The sequence below is a fragment of the Oncorhynchus nerka genome, linkage group LG11 (genome assembly GCF_034236695.1).
Source record: "Oncorhynchus nerka isolate Pitt River linkage group LG11, Oner_Uvic_2.0, whole genome shotgun sequence".
Classification (NCBI taxonomy): domain Eukaryota; kingdom Metazoa; phylum Chordata; class Actinopteri; order Salmoniformes; family Salmonidae; genus Oncorhynchus; species Oncorhynchus nerka.
In genome coordinates, this window is record NC_088406.1 from 43569096 (window position 1) to 43582081 (window position 12986).

General features: G+C 44.7%; 1 protein-coding gene across 1 annotated transcript; it reads right to left on the reverse strand.

Annotated features, from left to right (window-relative positions):
* Positions 1 to 350: 350 nt before the first annotated feature.
* LOC115136924 (creatine kinase M-type-like) lies at positions 351 to 4042 on the reverse strand. Its single transcript, XM_029672839.2, has 8 exons — positions 3937 to 4042; positions 2667 to 2876; positions 2265 to 2419; positions 1971 to 2103; positions 1692 to 1863; positions 1444 to 1567; positions 1057 to 1246; positions 351 to 860 (listed from the first exon to the last, which is right to left on the reverse strand). The coding sequence occupies exons 2-8, from the start codon at positions 2854 to 2856 to the stop codon at positions 682 to 684; spliced, it is 1143 nt and encodes a 380-aa protein (XP_029528699.1). The 5' UTR covers positions 2857 to 2876; positions 3937 to 4042; the 3' UTR covers positions 351 to 681.
* Between the last annotated feature and the right edge of the window lie 8944 nt (positions 4043 to 12986).

Sequence of the window (12986 nt, forward strand, 5' to 3'; positions counted from 1 at the left end):
TCCATGATATATGAGACAACATACACATTGTCACGTTCATATAAAGTGGCATTGTTTACGTCGTTACATAGCAACCCACTACCACTACTTATAAAACTACTAGTCTTAGCACCTATAAGTCATCATGACCACCTGCCTTCACCTCGTGGCTATGACCACATCACAGCCTTGATAAAAATGTCATAACACATGGCCTCTCGTTTTATTGCTTAATTGTACCATGGTTTTAGGGCATTAACAAGGCTGCGCTCACTGAGTTTATGTGTGTGTGTGTGTGTATGTGTGCAGCAAGAATGTGTACGTGCGAGGGTCTGTGTGTGTGTTTCGAGACCATACATCAGACAGTGGGGTTGATTGTTAACTGGGGCTTGTTTTATTTGCTCAATACATTTTTACAACCAAAAAACGGATTTAAGATTTGGTGCATTAACATAGCGATGGCCCATGGCACCAGACTATGCGATAGTACTTTATTCCCAGGATGTTACGAAAAGAATGTGACAGATGGTAAAACGTGACTGAGGAAGGAGAAAAATAAATGATGAAGAGAAAGACTGAAGGAAGGAAAAAAAGAGTTGGATCAGAGTGGAGTGTCTTTAGGAAAAGTCCAGGGAGGATGTCTCCTGCCCGCGTGACGACAAGGCTACTCATTTTTACAATACAAAAAGCACAAGTGCCGCTTTACTTCTGGGCGGGGATCATGCCGTCGATGGCCTCTCCCTTCTCCAGCTTCTTCTCCATCTCCACCATGAGCTTGACGCCATCCACCACCATCTGCACCTGCTGCACCTCTGAGGAGCCCAGACGATCAGCGTTGGAGATGTCGAAGATTCCACCTACGGAGGCCGTGTCCACACCACCTGCAGGCAAAGAGGTCAAAGGTGAGTCTTCATAATCCTTAACACTGGTGTTCCATGATGTACATGTCAGGTTAAATATGGCTTTACTAGTCACCTCAGAAATGCATATGTAATGGCAGTGTAATAACATTTTATGGACTATTGCTAGGTATAGTATGACTTCATGCATTAAGACTATAAAGAGAGTAGCTCGTACCTGTGCCGCGCTTCTGCAGACGCAGCCTGGTCAGGATCTCCTCAAACTTGGCGTGTGTGCTCAGCTTGGGCAGCTTGACGTGCACGCCACCGCGAAGGCCAGTTCCCAGGTTGGAGGGGCAGGTCAGCACATAGCCGAGATGCTCGTTCCACATGAAGCCGTGGTTGTGCTTCTTGAAGACCGCCTCAATCTGCACAAGGTAGAGAAGGACAGGAGACGAGAATGTTCCAGTGAGTGCGTTTTCAGGTGAGAATAGCCAACCGAAAGGGATGTGTGTTTCGACTACTGACTATAAGAAAACTTAGCTGCCATTGTTGTGAACAAGCGATAAAGAACAATCTAGGTATTGACAGTGTGTCAGTCCTGTAGGCTCTGTGGCTAGCGTACCTTCTGCAGACCAACGCAGAAGCGTCTGAAGACCTCCTTCATGTTGCCTCCCTTCTCCATGGAGATGACACGCAGGTGATCCTCCTCGTTCACCCAGACCAAGAAGCTCTTGGCATCGTTGTGCCTTCAGATAGGAGGGAGTACGTATTACATGACTGTGGGACATACTGTACATTCATTATCTGGTTTAACTAATGGTATTGTTTTGGTTTCGGGTATTGGTATGGGCCTGTGTCCTGGGCACTCACCAGATTCCTCTTGCGTCTGGCCAGTCACGGGCCATACCAGCGGACAGCAGCAGGGGGGAGACGGGCTTGTCAAACAAGAAGTGGTCGGCGATCAGCTGATCCTGCTCAGCATCGGTCATGGCGTTCAGGGGGTAGTACTTTCCCTTGAACTCACCATCCAGTGTGGCCAGGGCTGAGGGGAGAGAGACATACACATGAGATTGACATGGTCGTGCTCCAAGGCAGCACAGCTGACCCTGATTTTATAGTGCTGATTTTACTGAGGGCTCAGACACTCACCCTCGATGGACAGTTTCTCAACCATTCTACGCTCGCCACGGCTGTTGTGGGGGGGCAGGGTGTATCCCTTGATGCTGCGTCCGGTACGCACACGGCTGGACAGGACGTAGGCGGGGTCAAGATCATCACCTCCCTGTAAACGGGAAAATGAATTATGTCGCTCTACACATGGAAGTCATTCAAATGCTGTCTAGTCACCACGGTCCACTGCAGCCTTATATATTAGCTAAGAAATCAAGCTTGCAAAAGGAGCAATGAAGAAATGTGTTTGCCATGACCACTTTCTTCACTCACCTTCAGGTTCTCGAAGTTCAGGTCGGTCTTGTGTTTGTCGGTGGGCTTGTAGCCTCCGTGACGGTCGGAGATGATGGGGTCGAACATATCCTTAAAGACTTCGTAGCACTCTTCATCACCAGCAACGCAGCCGACGGTCATGATGAAGGGGTGTCCTACAGACAGAAAGAGAATAAGTGAAAACTATTGCCACAGGAAAACTACATGTAACAGGCCCCCCATCAAAGTGCACTTCCAACAGTCTCATTTTTCATGCTGATAGTGTATTAGATAATAGCACTAAGAATGTTTTGCTTTCAGGTGCCCTTATCAGCCACCAATCAGAGCAGATCAGGACATGCCTATCCTGTGACCTCACAGGGCCCTGACGGGTCTTCCTGTGTGTGTGCTTCTAAGTCTTACCAGGGTTGTCCACACCGGTCTGGGTGCAGTCGTCCAGGGTGAAACCAGAGGGGGTAGACTTGCTCCTCAGCTTTTTGTACATGTCCTTGGTCAGCACCTTGGCCATGTGGTTGTTGTGCAGGGAGAGGTCTGGGAACTCCTCTACATCAGAGAATTTCATCTTGTAGTCATTGTGGCAGTTCTTCGTCATGATTGCGGCTCTCTTTTGTCCTGCAAAACGGAGAGGGGGAAGAAGTGTGAATCTATGTATGATGATCTGGCACACTGTAACGAAAGCCCTCCCAACTAAATATTCAATAATGGTGAAAGAACAGTATCTGGGTCCCTAGCAACAGAATTGTGCCACAAAAGAGAGAGCATGATGGGTTTTCAGAAAAAAAAATCACAAGGAACTGTCCTAGCAATGGCCTAACAATACAACCAATACCACTAAATATACCATATTTTGTGATTTGTAGTACTGAGTCTCCTAGTGTCCTATCTATCAGTCTCCTGACCCCTCCAGCCACCGCCTCATGTTTCCACGGAGAGGGACAGGGGTGTGATCTACGTGCTTTTATGCACTTAGCAACAGAAGGTATTTTTAGACCAGGCCATCCACTCTACACCCTCTTGCTGTGGCTATACTCTGACACTGGCATGCAAGCCACCTTCCCATTCCTTCAAGGGAAACACCATCACTGCAGCCTAGTCTGGCTACCCCCCAGTAGGCGGTACCAGAGAGTTCCAGAGACTGACTTGATTCATTAGCACAACTGACCTTCATATCAGAATGAATAGGATCTCAGATTAACATCTGAACTACAAACATGTTGTGGAATAATTGCAGACATTATAGAAACTCAATACTTCACTTTTCATGTTTTTTTCCAGCAAAATATCTAAAATGACTCAGTGTCATCTATAGATCACCACTGGTAACAAATCAACCAGCCGCTGTCCTGTGACTATCCCTCCTCTACTAACAGCCGTTAGTGATCATGGCTGTTTTCAAACTAGTGCTCTCTTTTACCAACAAAACTTTTAACAAAGTTACGGTTTGCACTCAAGTGGATGACGAGTAAAAACGCATAAGAAGTAGTTTGAAGAAGAAAAAACTGTAGATCTTCCATTTTAGGAAACACTGCAAGAAACTGAAGAGGAGTCCAATGCAAAAAACCAAGAAGAACCGATTTCAGGATTCCAAGTGGTGTGGCAACGGAGAGGTTTCAGGAATTCTCATTTCTACTTAAAACTCTTTTCCAGAAGCTTGCTGCCTAGTAGGTTTTACCTGCACAGGAGAAAAGAAGGAGGTAACGTTCCCGGGATCCACCAAAGCCAATATAGGAGTTACCCAACTTTGACAGGTGTTAGACCCTAGTTTATATACCCAGACCTTTGCACCCATTGGCTGGTTTGTCTCTGAATTCTCTCACTCGATTGGACAGCCACATCCCCTGATGCCCAGTTTAGTTTCTAAAAGGCATGAACTTACATCACAACACCCGAGACGGTACAACAGCTGTGCCTACCCCCTGAACGGCAACGCCCCCCTCCTCCTCTGATTAGCTAGTTGAGGTGGGGGGGTTGAAGGAGACAGTTGAAGTAAAGCGACAGTTGTAAAAAGACACTGTATCCGGGGACACTGTTATAAGTGTTCACACTGAGAAATTGAGGGATCCTGGGGGAACAAATAACTACTATGTCTAAAAGCGTCAGCTAAATGGCATATATTATATTACTAGTTGTGGGGTTTCATGGGAGTTCTCCCCTACAGTCATTGGAGCTCCCTCTCATTCATCTGTAGTGTGTTTGGTGCGTATTCCCACACCCTTGGTCCTAATTTGAATCAGTCAAAAAAAAGTAACATGATTTTGCATAGGAATATGGTTATGGTCCCTTGAGAGAGATGGCGAACCGGAAGAGGAGAAAGGAGAAAGCCACTTCATTGAGCATTTCATAAACAATAACTGACAATATGAACCACAAACTGGAACTGTGTGACACACTCCTCTTGGATTCAGAGCAATTGCACTTCGCAGAGGTTTTTGTTGAAGCTCATAGACAATCAAGGCTTAATGTGATTTCATACAAGGTTTAACAATGTTATTGAGGAGAAGTTTTTCTTTTTAAGTATTCCGCACAGTGCCACTGTGTCTCCCAGCTCAATGACTAGACAGAATGAACAATCCTCACACTTCAGTGGGCCGTACTTACAAATCCATGCCGGCCACCCTCTACCCTGAGCTTTTGTGCCAACCATTCTGTCAGGACAAATCTACCAAACTGTGCTAGATAATATATGCCTTCATGTCTATTTCTAGCAGCATGCCAGGGCCATGCCAAAGAAAGATGCTGTGTCCCCATGGGGTGATAGTCATAACAAACATGCACACACAGATAGAAGAAGAGTCTTTAGTTGGAAGGACTGCATAAGATTGAGTTGAAGCATATTTTTTAACTAGGCAAGTCAGTTAAGAACAATTTCTTGTTTTCAATGACGGCCTGAAAACAGTGGGTTAATTTAACTGCCTCGTTCAAGGGCAGAACGACAGATTTTTACCTTGTCAGCTCAGGGATTTGATCTTGCAACCTTTCAGTTACTAGTCCAACGCTCTGACCACTAGGCTACCTGCCGCCCCAGGTTACCTGCCGCCCCAGGTTGTCTAAGCATCTACTGTATACAACCAAAGTTTGCTGAAGCAGATTTAGAAAGGGAGATAGAGGTGGATTGTCGAGGCCTTGTGCACAAGCCTCCTTCAGTATATATTATCAAAAGTATTATTAAGTTTAAAAATGTGTTCAAAATTCGATCTCGTGTATAAAATGCACCTTACATAATACAAGAGGGAAATTGGCAAGGGTACCAGCCAGTGGTTTTATATCAAATTATTTTGAGATGTTCAGCAGGAGTATGAGATATAGCAGGTGCCTTGTGTCTGAGATCTATTACATATCAGTAGTGCAATTACTGACAGATATTAAATCAGAGAGAGCCCCTGTGACAACAAAATTGTTGATGGGTGTGACGCAAACACTTCTAATCCCTCCCATTATGCAAAGTAGGGGGCAGCCAAGAGAAGCTAAGCTCAGTACTTATTGACGTGCTCAGGGGTTTTCTATTGCAACACTACTGAGGGGTTCAATGTAATAACCAAATGTGTGAAGACTCAATGACCAGGTTCATATTTCAATGACCAAGTTCATATTTCTTAATGAGGGAAGTGGAATGTGTGTCTGCAATATGTTTCAAGCTTGCTACACTCTGTGGAACAAAGCATTCTCTAAAACAGGTGTTCCCAACCTAGGGGGGGCATAAAAGCACGTAGAACTAGACATTCCTTGCTTAAAGGGCAACAAAAGAAATATCACTATTGTTTATACTGATCTAAAACAGAGCATAAATAGGATACAAACAAGCGGTAAAATGCCCGAAGAACATGCAACTCTGCTGCACATGGGAATATCTTTGGTTTGTCATTATGATATTCAGAAGCTGAACTATGACATTCCAAAGGCAAAGAGTCAAATAAATTAGACTTTGCTTGGGAAGTAATCTTATGCAGTGTGACTCTCTCACTATCAATTGATCTATTCACTTTCTATAAAATAAAATATGTAAAGTTAAATTGAGAGGTCATATAAATAATCATAATAAAACATATATTACACTATATGACTAAAAGTATGTGGACACCTGCTCGTCGAACGTCTCATTCCAAAATCATGGGTATTAATATGGAATTGGTCCCACCTTTGCCGTTAGAACAGCCTCCACTCTTCTGGGAAGGATTTCCACTAGATGTTGGAACATTGATGCAGGGACTTGCTTCCACTCAGCCACAAGAGCATTAGTGAGGTTGGGCACTGATGTTGGGCGATTAGGCCTGGCTCGCAGTCGGCGTTCCAATTCAAACACCCAAAGGTGTTTGATGGGGTTGATGTCAGGGCTCTGTCAAGAGTTTTGTTAAACTATGTAGAATTGCAGGAAATGAGCTTCAAAACAACATTTTCCTAGGTCCCTCAAATTAAGCAAAATCAAGCTGGTGGTGTATTTAATATAGGCCTTCTCAATAAACAATAATAGATGTGAAAAAGGGGGCCCTGGGCGAAAAAGTTTGGGAACCCCTGCTCTAAACCCCCAGCAGAGTAGCAACAAGACAGGTTTAAGTCTGTGTGTGTACATGTACAGTATGTAAACTACTGTTCAAAAGTTTGGGTCACTTAGAAATGTCCTTATTATTTAAAGAAAAGTACATTTTTCATCCATTAAAATAACATCAAATTGATCAGAAATACAGTGTAGACATTGTTAATGTGGTAAATGACTATTGTTGCTGGAAACGGCAGATTTTTTAAATGGAATATCTACATAGGCATACAGGGGTCCATTATCAGCAACCATCACTCCTGTGTTCCAATGGCACGTTATGTTAGCTAATCCAAGTTTATAATTTTAAAAGGTTAATTGATCATTAGAAAATACTTTTGCAATTGTGTTAGTACAGCTGAAAACTGTTGTTCTGCTAAAGAAGCAATAAAACTGGCCTTCTTTAGACTAGGTGAGTTTCTGAAGCATCAGCATTTGTGGGTTTGATTATAGGCTCAAAATGGCAAGAAACAAATAACTTTCTTCTGAAACTTGTCAGTCTTTCTTGTTCTGAGATATGAAGACTATTCCATGTGGGAAATTGTCAAGAAACTGAAGATCTCATACAATGCTGTGCACTACTCCCTTCACAGAAACAGCAAAACTGTCTCTAACCAGAATAGAGAGTGGGAAGCTCCGGTGCACAACTGAGCAAGTGGACAAGTACATCAGTGTCTAGTTTGAGAAACAGACACCTCACAAGTCCTCAACTTGTGAGCTCTGTCATGCCTATCCTCCCCTAATATGACTGACCAAATTAGTCTCAGTCCATGTCCCCAAGACCCTCCCGTGTGCCCAGTCAACCCCCATCCATCCTCATTATTAATGCACCATGGTCAACAGCATTACCATGACTGCATGTTGGGCACACAACTCACGTTTGCAGCTTATTTGAGGTTTCCTTTTTAAATGGTCATCAACCAATCAATAAAAAATATTCAATCTTGGCAACCAATCAGTCATTTCATTTGTCAAACTTTTGAGATTTGTAGTTTTGCCTTTTGACCATGGAGAACAAGATACACCTAAATACAGAATACTGTCCATGCATACGTTTGATCATTCTGAATTCCGTCTACACACCCGCTCTGCCAACTGAGGCCTCCATGACACATGATGGACTCTCCACCTGGGTGCCTGGGCTCTGCTTGTCTCTGTGCTGGTGTGAAGCCAGACCAGACAGGTTCTGCACTGTGAGGAGACGATAGAGAAGGAAAAGAAGGGGAGAGAGTGATGCACTCTGGGCCAGTGCCACACTCAATTTAGCCTGCCACTTTATTCTTTCTTTGGCTTCAGCTGCCTGGGCTGGCAGACAGGAGGAACAGTTATGTAAAGCTAGCCGCAGCTTGAGGAAGAACGGGGACGGGGTCCCCGTGAACTAGACCCTCACTAAGCCCCTGCTGTGGAAGCTCCAGTGAGCAGGGAGGGAGCGATAAGGGAGCAGGGAGGGAGCGATAAGGGAGCAGGGAGGGAGCGACAAGGGAGCAGGGAGGAAGCGAGACGGGAGCAGGGAGGCAACGAGAAGGGGAAAGGGAGGAAGTGAGAAGGGAGCAGGGAGGGAGCGAAAAGGGAGCAGGGTGGGAGCGAGAAGGGAGCAGGGAGGGAACGAGAAGGGGAAAGGGAGGGAGAGAGGAGGGAACAGGGAGGGAGCGAGAAGGGGAAAGGAAGGGAAAAGGAGGGATCGTATTTGATGAGTCAAAAGAGATTAGTGCAAAAAGGGTCAATGCAGATATTCTGGGTAGCTATTGGTTGGTTCCAGACTTGGTGCATCGGCGGTAGCAGAGAGAACAGTCTATAACTTGGGTGGCTGGAGTCTTTGACAATTTTTAGGGCCTTCCTCTGACACCAACTGATATAGTTGTCCTGGTTTGCAGGGTGTTCGGCCCCAGTGATGTATTGGGCCATACGCATTACCCTGTGTAGCGCCTTGCGGCTAGATGCCAAACAGTTGCCATGCTAAGCTGTGATGCAGCCAAGATGCGCAAGGCGCTGCAGAGGGTAATGCATATGGTCCAATACATAGCCAATGGTGAAGCTATGTAACTTTTTGAGGATCTGATGGCCCATGCCTAATCTTTTCAGCCTCCTGAGGCGCAAGAGGCATTGTCGTGCCCTCTTCACAACTGTGTTGATATGTGTGGACCATGATAATTCCTTAGTGATGTGGACACCAAGGAACTTGAAGCTCTCGACCTGTTCCACAACAGCCCCGTCGATGTGGATGGGGGCATTCCCCGCCCTCCCTTTCCTGTAGTCCACGTTCAGCTCCTTTGTCTTGCTGATGTTGAAGGAGAGGTTGTCTCTGACACCCTGTAGGCTGTCTCATCGTCGTCGTTGATCAGGCCTACCACCATTGTCATCTGCAAAATGAATGATGGCGTTGAAGTTGTGCGTGGTCACGCCTTCGTGGGTGAAGAGGGGACTAAGCACGTACCCCTGAGGGGCCCATGTGTTGAGGGTCACCATGGCAGATGTGTTGTTGCTTACCCTCACCACCTGGGGGCAGCCCGTCAGGAAGTCCAGGATCCAGTTGCAGAGGGAGGTGTTTAATCCCAGGGTCCTTAGCTTAGTCATGAGCTTGGAGGGCACAATGGGGTTGAACTATGAGCTGTAGTCAATGAACAGCATTCTCACATAGGTGTTCCTTATGTCCATGTGGGTAAGGGCAATAGAGATTGTGTCATCTGTGGATCTGTAGGGGTGGTATGCAAATTGGAATGGGTCCAGGGTGTCTGGGATGATGGTGTTGATTTGAACCTTGAACAGTCTTTCAAAGCATTTCATGGCTACAGATGTGAGTGCAATGGGGCGATAGTCATTTAGACAGGTTACCTTGGCGTTCTTGAGCACAGGGACTATGGAGGTCTGCTGAAACATGTACTGTAGGTATTACAGACTGGGTCAGGTAGAGGTTGAAAATGTCAGTGAAGACACTTCCAAGCTGGTCAGTGAATGCTCTAAATATGCGTCCTGGTAATCCGTCTGGCCCTGCAGCCTTGTGAATGTTAAACTGTTTTAAGGTCTTACTCACATTGGCTACGGAGAGCGTGATCACACAGTTGTTGAAACAGCTGTTGCTCTCATGCATAGTTCAGTGTTGCTAGCCTTGAAGCACGCATAGAAGGTATTTAGCTAATCTGGTAGGCTTGCATCACTGGACAGCTCGTGCCTGGGTTTCCGTTTGTAATCCATGATAGTCTGCAGGCCCTGCCACATCTGACGAGCATCGGAGCCGGTAGGATTCGGTCTTGGTCCTGTATTGACACTTTGCCTGTTTGATGGTTAGTCGACGGGCATAGCTGTATTTCTTATAAGCGTCTGGATTAGTGTCCCGCTCAATGAAAGTGGAAGCTCTCCTCTTTAGCTCAGTTGAGATGTTGCCTGTAATTCATGGCTTCTATTTGGGATATGTACTGTACGTACGGTCACTGTGGGGACAACTTCATCTGTGCACTTATTAATGAAGGCGGTGACTGATGTGGTAAACTCCTCAATGCCATTAGATGAATCCCAGAACATATTCTAGGTTGTGCTAGGGAAACAGTCCTGTAGCTTATACTGACACTGATTGGATTTTTGCTTATAAGCAGGAATCAGGAGATAGAGTTATGGTCAGATTTGCCAAATTAAGGGTGAGGGAGAGCATTGTATGCATCTCTGTGTGTCGAGTAACGGTGATCTTAAGTTTTTTTCACCTCAAGTTCATAGATGACATGCTGGTAGAAATGAGGTAAAAACAGATTTCAGTTTTCTTGCATTAAAGTCACCGGCCACTAGGAGCACCGCCTCTGGGTGAGCATTTTCTTTTTGCTTATGGCCTTATACAGCTCGCCGAGTGAGTCTTAGTGCCAGCATCAGTTTGTGGTGGTAAATAAACAACTATGGAAAAATATAGATGAAAACTCTCTTAGTAAATAGTGTGGTCTACAGCTTATCATGAGGTATTCTAACTCAGGTGAGCAGAACCTCGAGACGTCCTTAATATTAGGCAGGGGTGTCAAACTCATTCCATGGAGGGCCTAGTGTCTGCAGGTTTTTGTTTTTTCCTTTCAATTAAGCTCTAGACAACCAGGTGAGGGGAGTTCCTTACTAATTAGTGACTTTAATTCATTAATCAAGTACAAGGGTGGAGCGCAAACCCGCAGCCACTCGGCTTTCCATGGAATGAGTTTGATATCTGTGATATTAGAGATCAGTTGTTGTTAACAAAGAGACACACCCCCTACTCTGAGCTTCCCCGGCGCATCCATTCTGTCCTGCCGATGTATAGAAAACCAGTTAGATTTATATTTACAATATCCTCGTTCAGCCACGACTCTGCGAAACATAGGATATTACAGTTCTTCAGATCACGTTGATAGGATAGTCTCGAACGGAGCTCATCCAGTTTATTCTCCAGTGATTGCATGTTTGCCAATAGAACGGAGGGTAGAGGTGATTGATCCACTCTCTGACTTAGTCTTGTCGGGGTTCCCGCACGCCGGCCTCTATAGCACCATCTCCTCCTTCTTCGAGTGTCGGGGATTCGGGTCTGATCCGCAATAATCAATATGCCTTTCTCCTCTGACTCATTGAAGTAGAAGTCCTCATCCAAATGGAGGTTAGTGATAGCTGTGCTGATGTCCAGAATCTATTTTCGTTCATGAGAAACTATCAGCACACAAAAAATGCACAAAACAGAACAATTGGTCAGGAGCCCGTAAAACGGCCACCATTCCACATTATATGCTGGAGTTTGTCAATCTACAATTGGCTTGTTGCTTATTGAAAGTAAAGCATGAGTAACAGGCGGCACTGTGCTTGCTTAACATTTATCTTCCTTCCTTACACGTGTGCAATGGGAGTGATCCTGGATCCTCTGCTTCGCAAACACACGTGACCGCCCCCTTGAAAATGTCTTTGCCAACTACGATACCAAAAAGCTAGCAATTTGATAGCGCAAGTGGAGATATTTCAAGCTGGGGAGTGAGGTTACATATCCAACTCCGTTACACATGCACAGGATAATACATTGGCTTCTTAAATAGGATACTTTTCGACATCTGGGGAAGCCTAGAAGGTTTAGAGGGTAGAAGAGGCTGAAAGAGCAGAGAACTTCCCTAGAAGCGATGATGGCTGTACTATACGAACCAGAATATGATACAGGATGTAAACGCTGGGCTACAGTGACATCTTCTTTGGAATCCACACATGGTGTGACCTCTGAGCAGCCAGTGTCAAACATGTACACCTATGTAGAAAGAAACATTTTACCAGTTTGCAGACCCTTCAAATAGATCCAGCCCTTGAAAGGCGACACCATAAACATATGTGACTTTGTTGCAAAGTGGAATAGAATGAAGTAGAGACTCTAAAGACTAGACAGAGAAGTGGGGTTTGTGTTGTTGGTTTATACTTCTCTCACTGTCTGACTTTCAGATGCCTTCTAAGATATCGGGTAGCATTGTAGTACCATGTAGACTAGATCGTATAGATATTTGTAAAGCACTTCAATGTGTTTAACATTCAATTTCACATAGAGGTGTCAGAGCCTCCTCACAGTACAACCAGCTTCCCATGGCCATCACTATTTCAATACTTTAACACATTACAGAATCAAAATAACCTTGTAAGATTGTGTGTGGATTGGTGTTGCTATTCAAAATGGCAGTGGTATGCATCTCAGGGCCCTATATTACATTTTCTATGTACAAATTTTCTGTGCTGTCGGCACCACAGCTTACCTGCCATGGTCAAAATTATAAACAAGCTAGGAGCCTGCTATCAGGCTGCCTATGGAATATACTGTATACTGTAGCTGCAACATGGACGTCTGTAACTGGAGGAGAGAAGGATCAACCCACCCAATCACAAACCAAACTCTACCCCCGAGACCAATGGTATTTAAACCCAACAAATAGCCTTCAATTGATTACATTTTCATCCCTTATCAAAATGAAAAGAAACCAATAAATACATTTACACAACAAAATTGTATTTTTCAAATAATCTCTAAAAAATGTTTATATATTGTCACATACACACTCTTAATATTTTGTTCCCGCCCTCCTAAAAATGAATTCTTACAAAAATGACCAACCCCACTGCAGTTCCCCTCCACTAGGGATTGAATTTGAATACCACTGCCCTAGATTTTTTTAAATGTTTTAATTGAACTAGGCAAGTCAGTTAAGAACAAATTCTTATTTTAC

Excerpts from the sequence above, each read along its gene's own strand:
- LOC115136924 (XM_029672839.2), bottom strand. The coding sequence starts at position 2,856 with ATGACGAAGAACTGCCACAATGACTACAAGATGAAATTCTCTGATGTA. Across the intron at positions 2,420-2,666 it reads GACCGGTGTGGACAACCCTG|GACACCCCTTCATCATGACC; the intron begins GTAAGACTTAGA and ends TTCTGTCTGTAG. Across the intron at positions 1,247-1,443 it reads TCTGCGTTGGTCTGCAGAAG|ATTGAGGCGGTCTTCAAGAA; the intron begins GTACGCTAGCCA and ends TACCTTGTGCAG.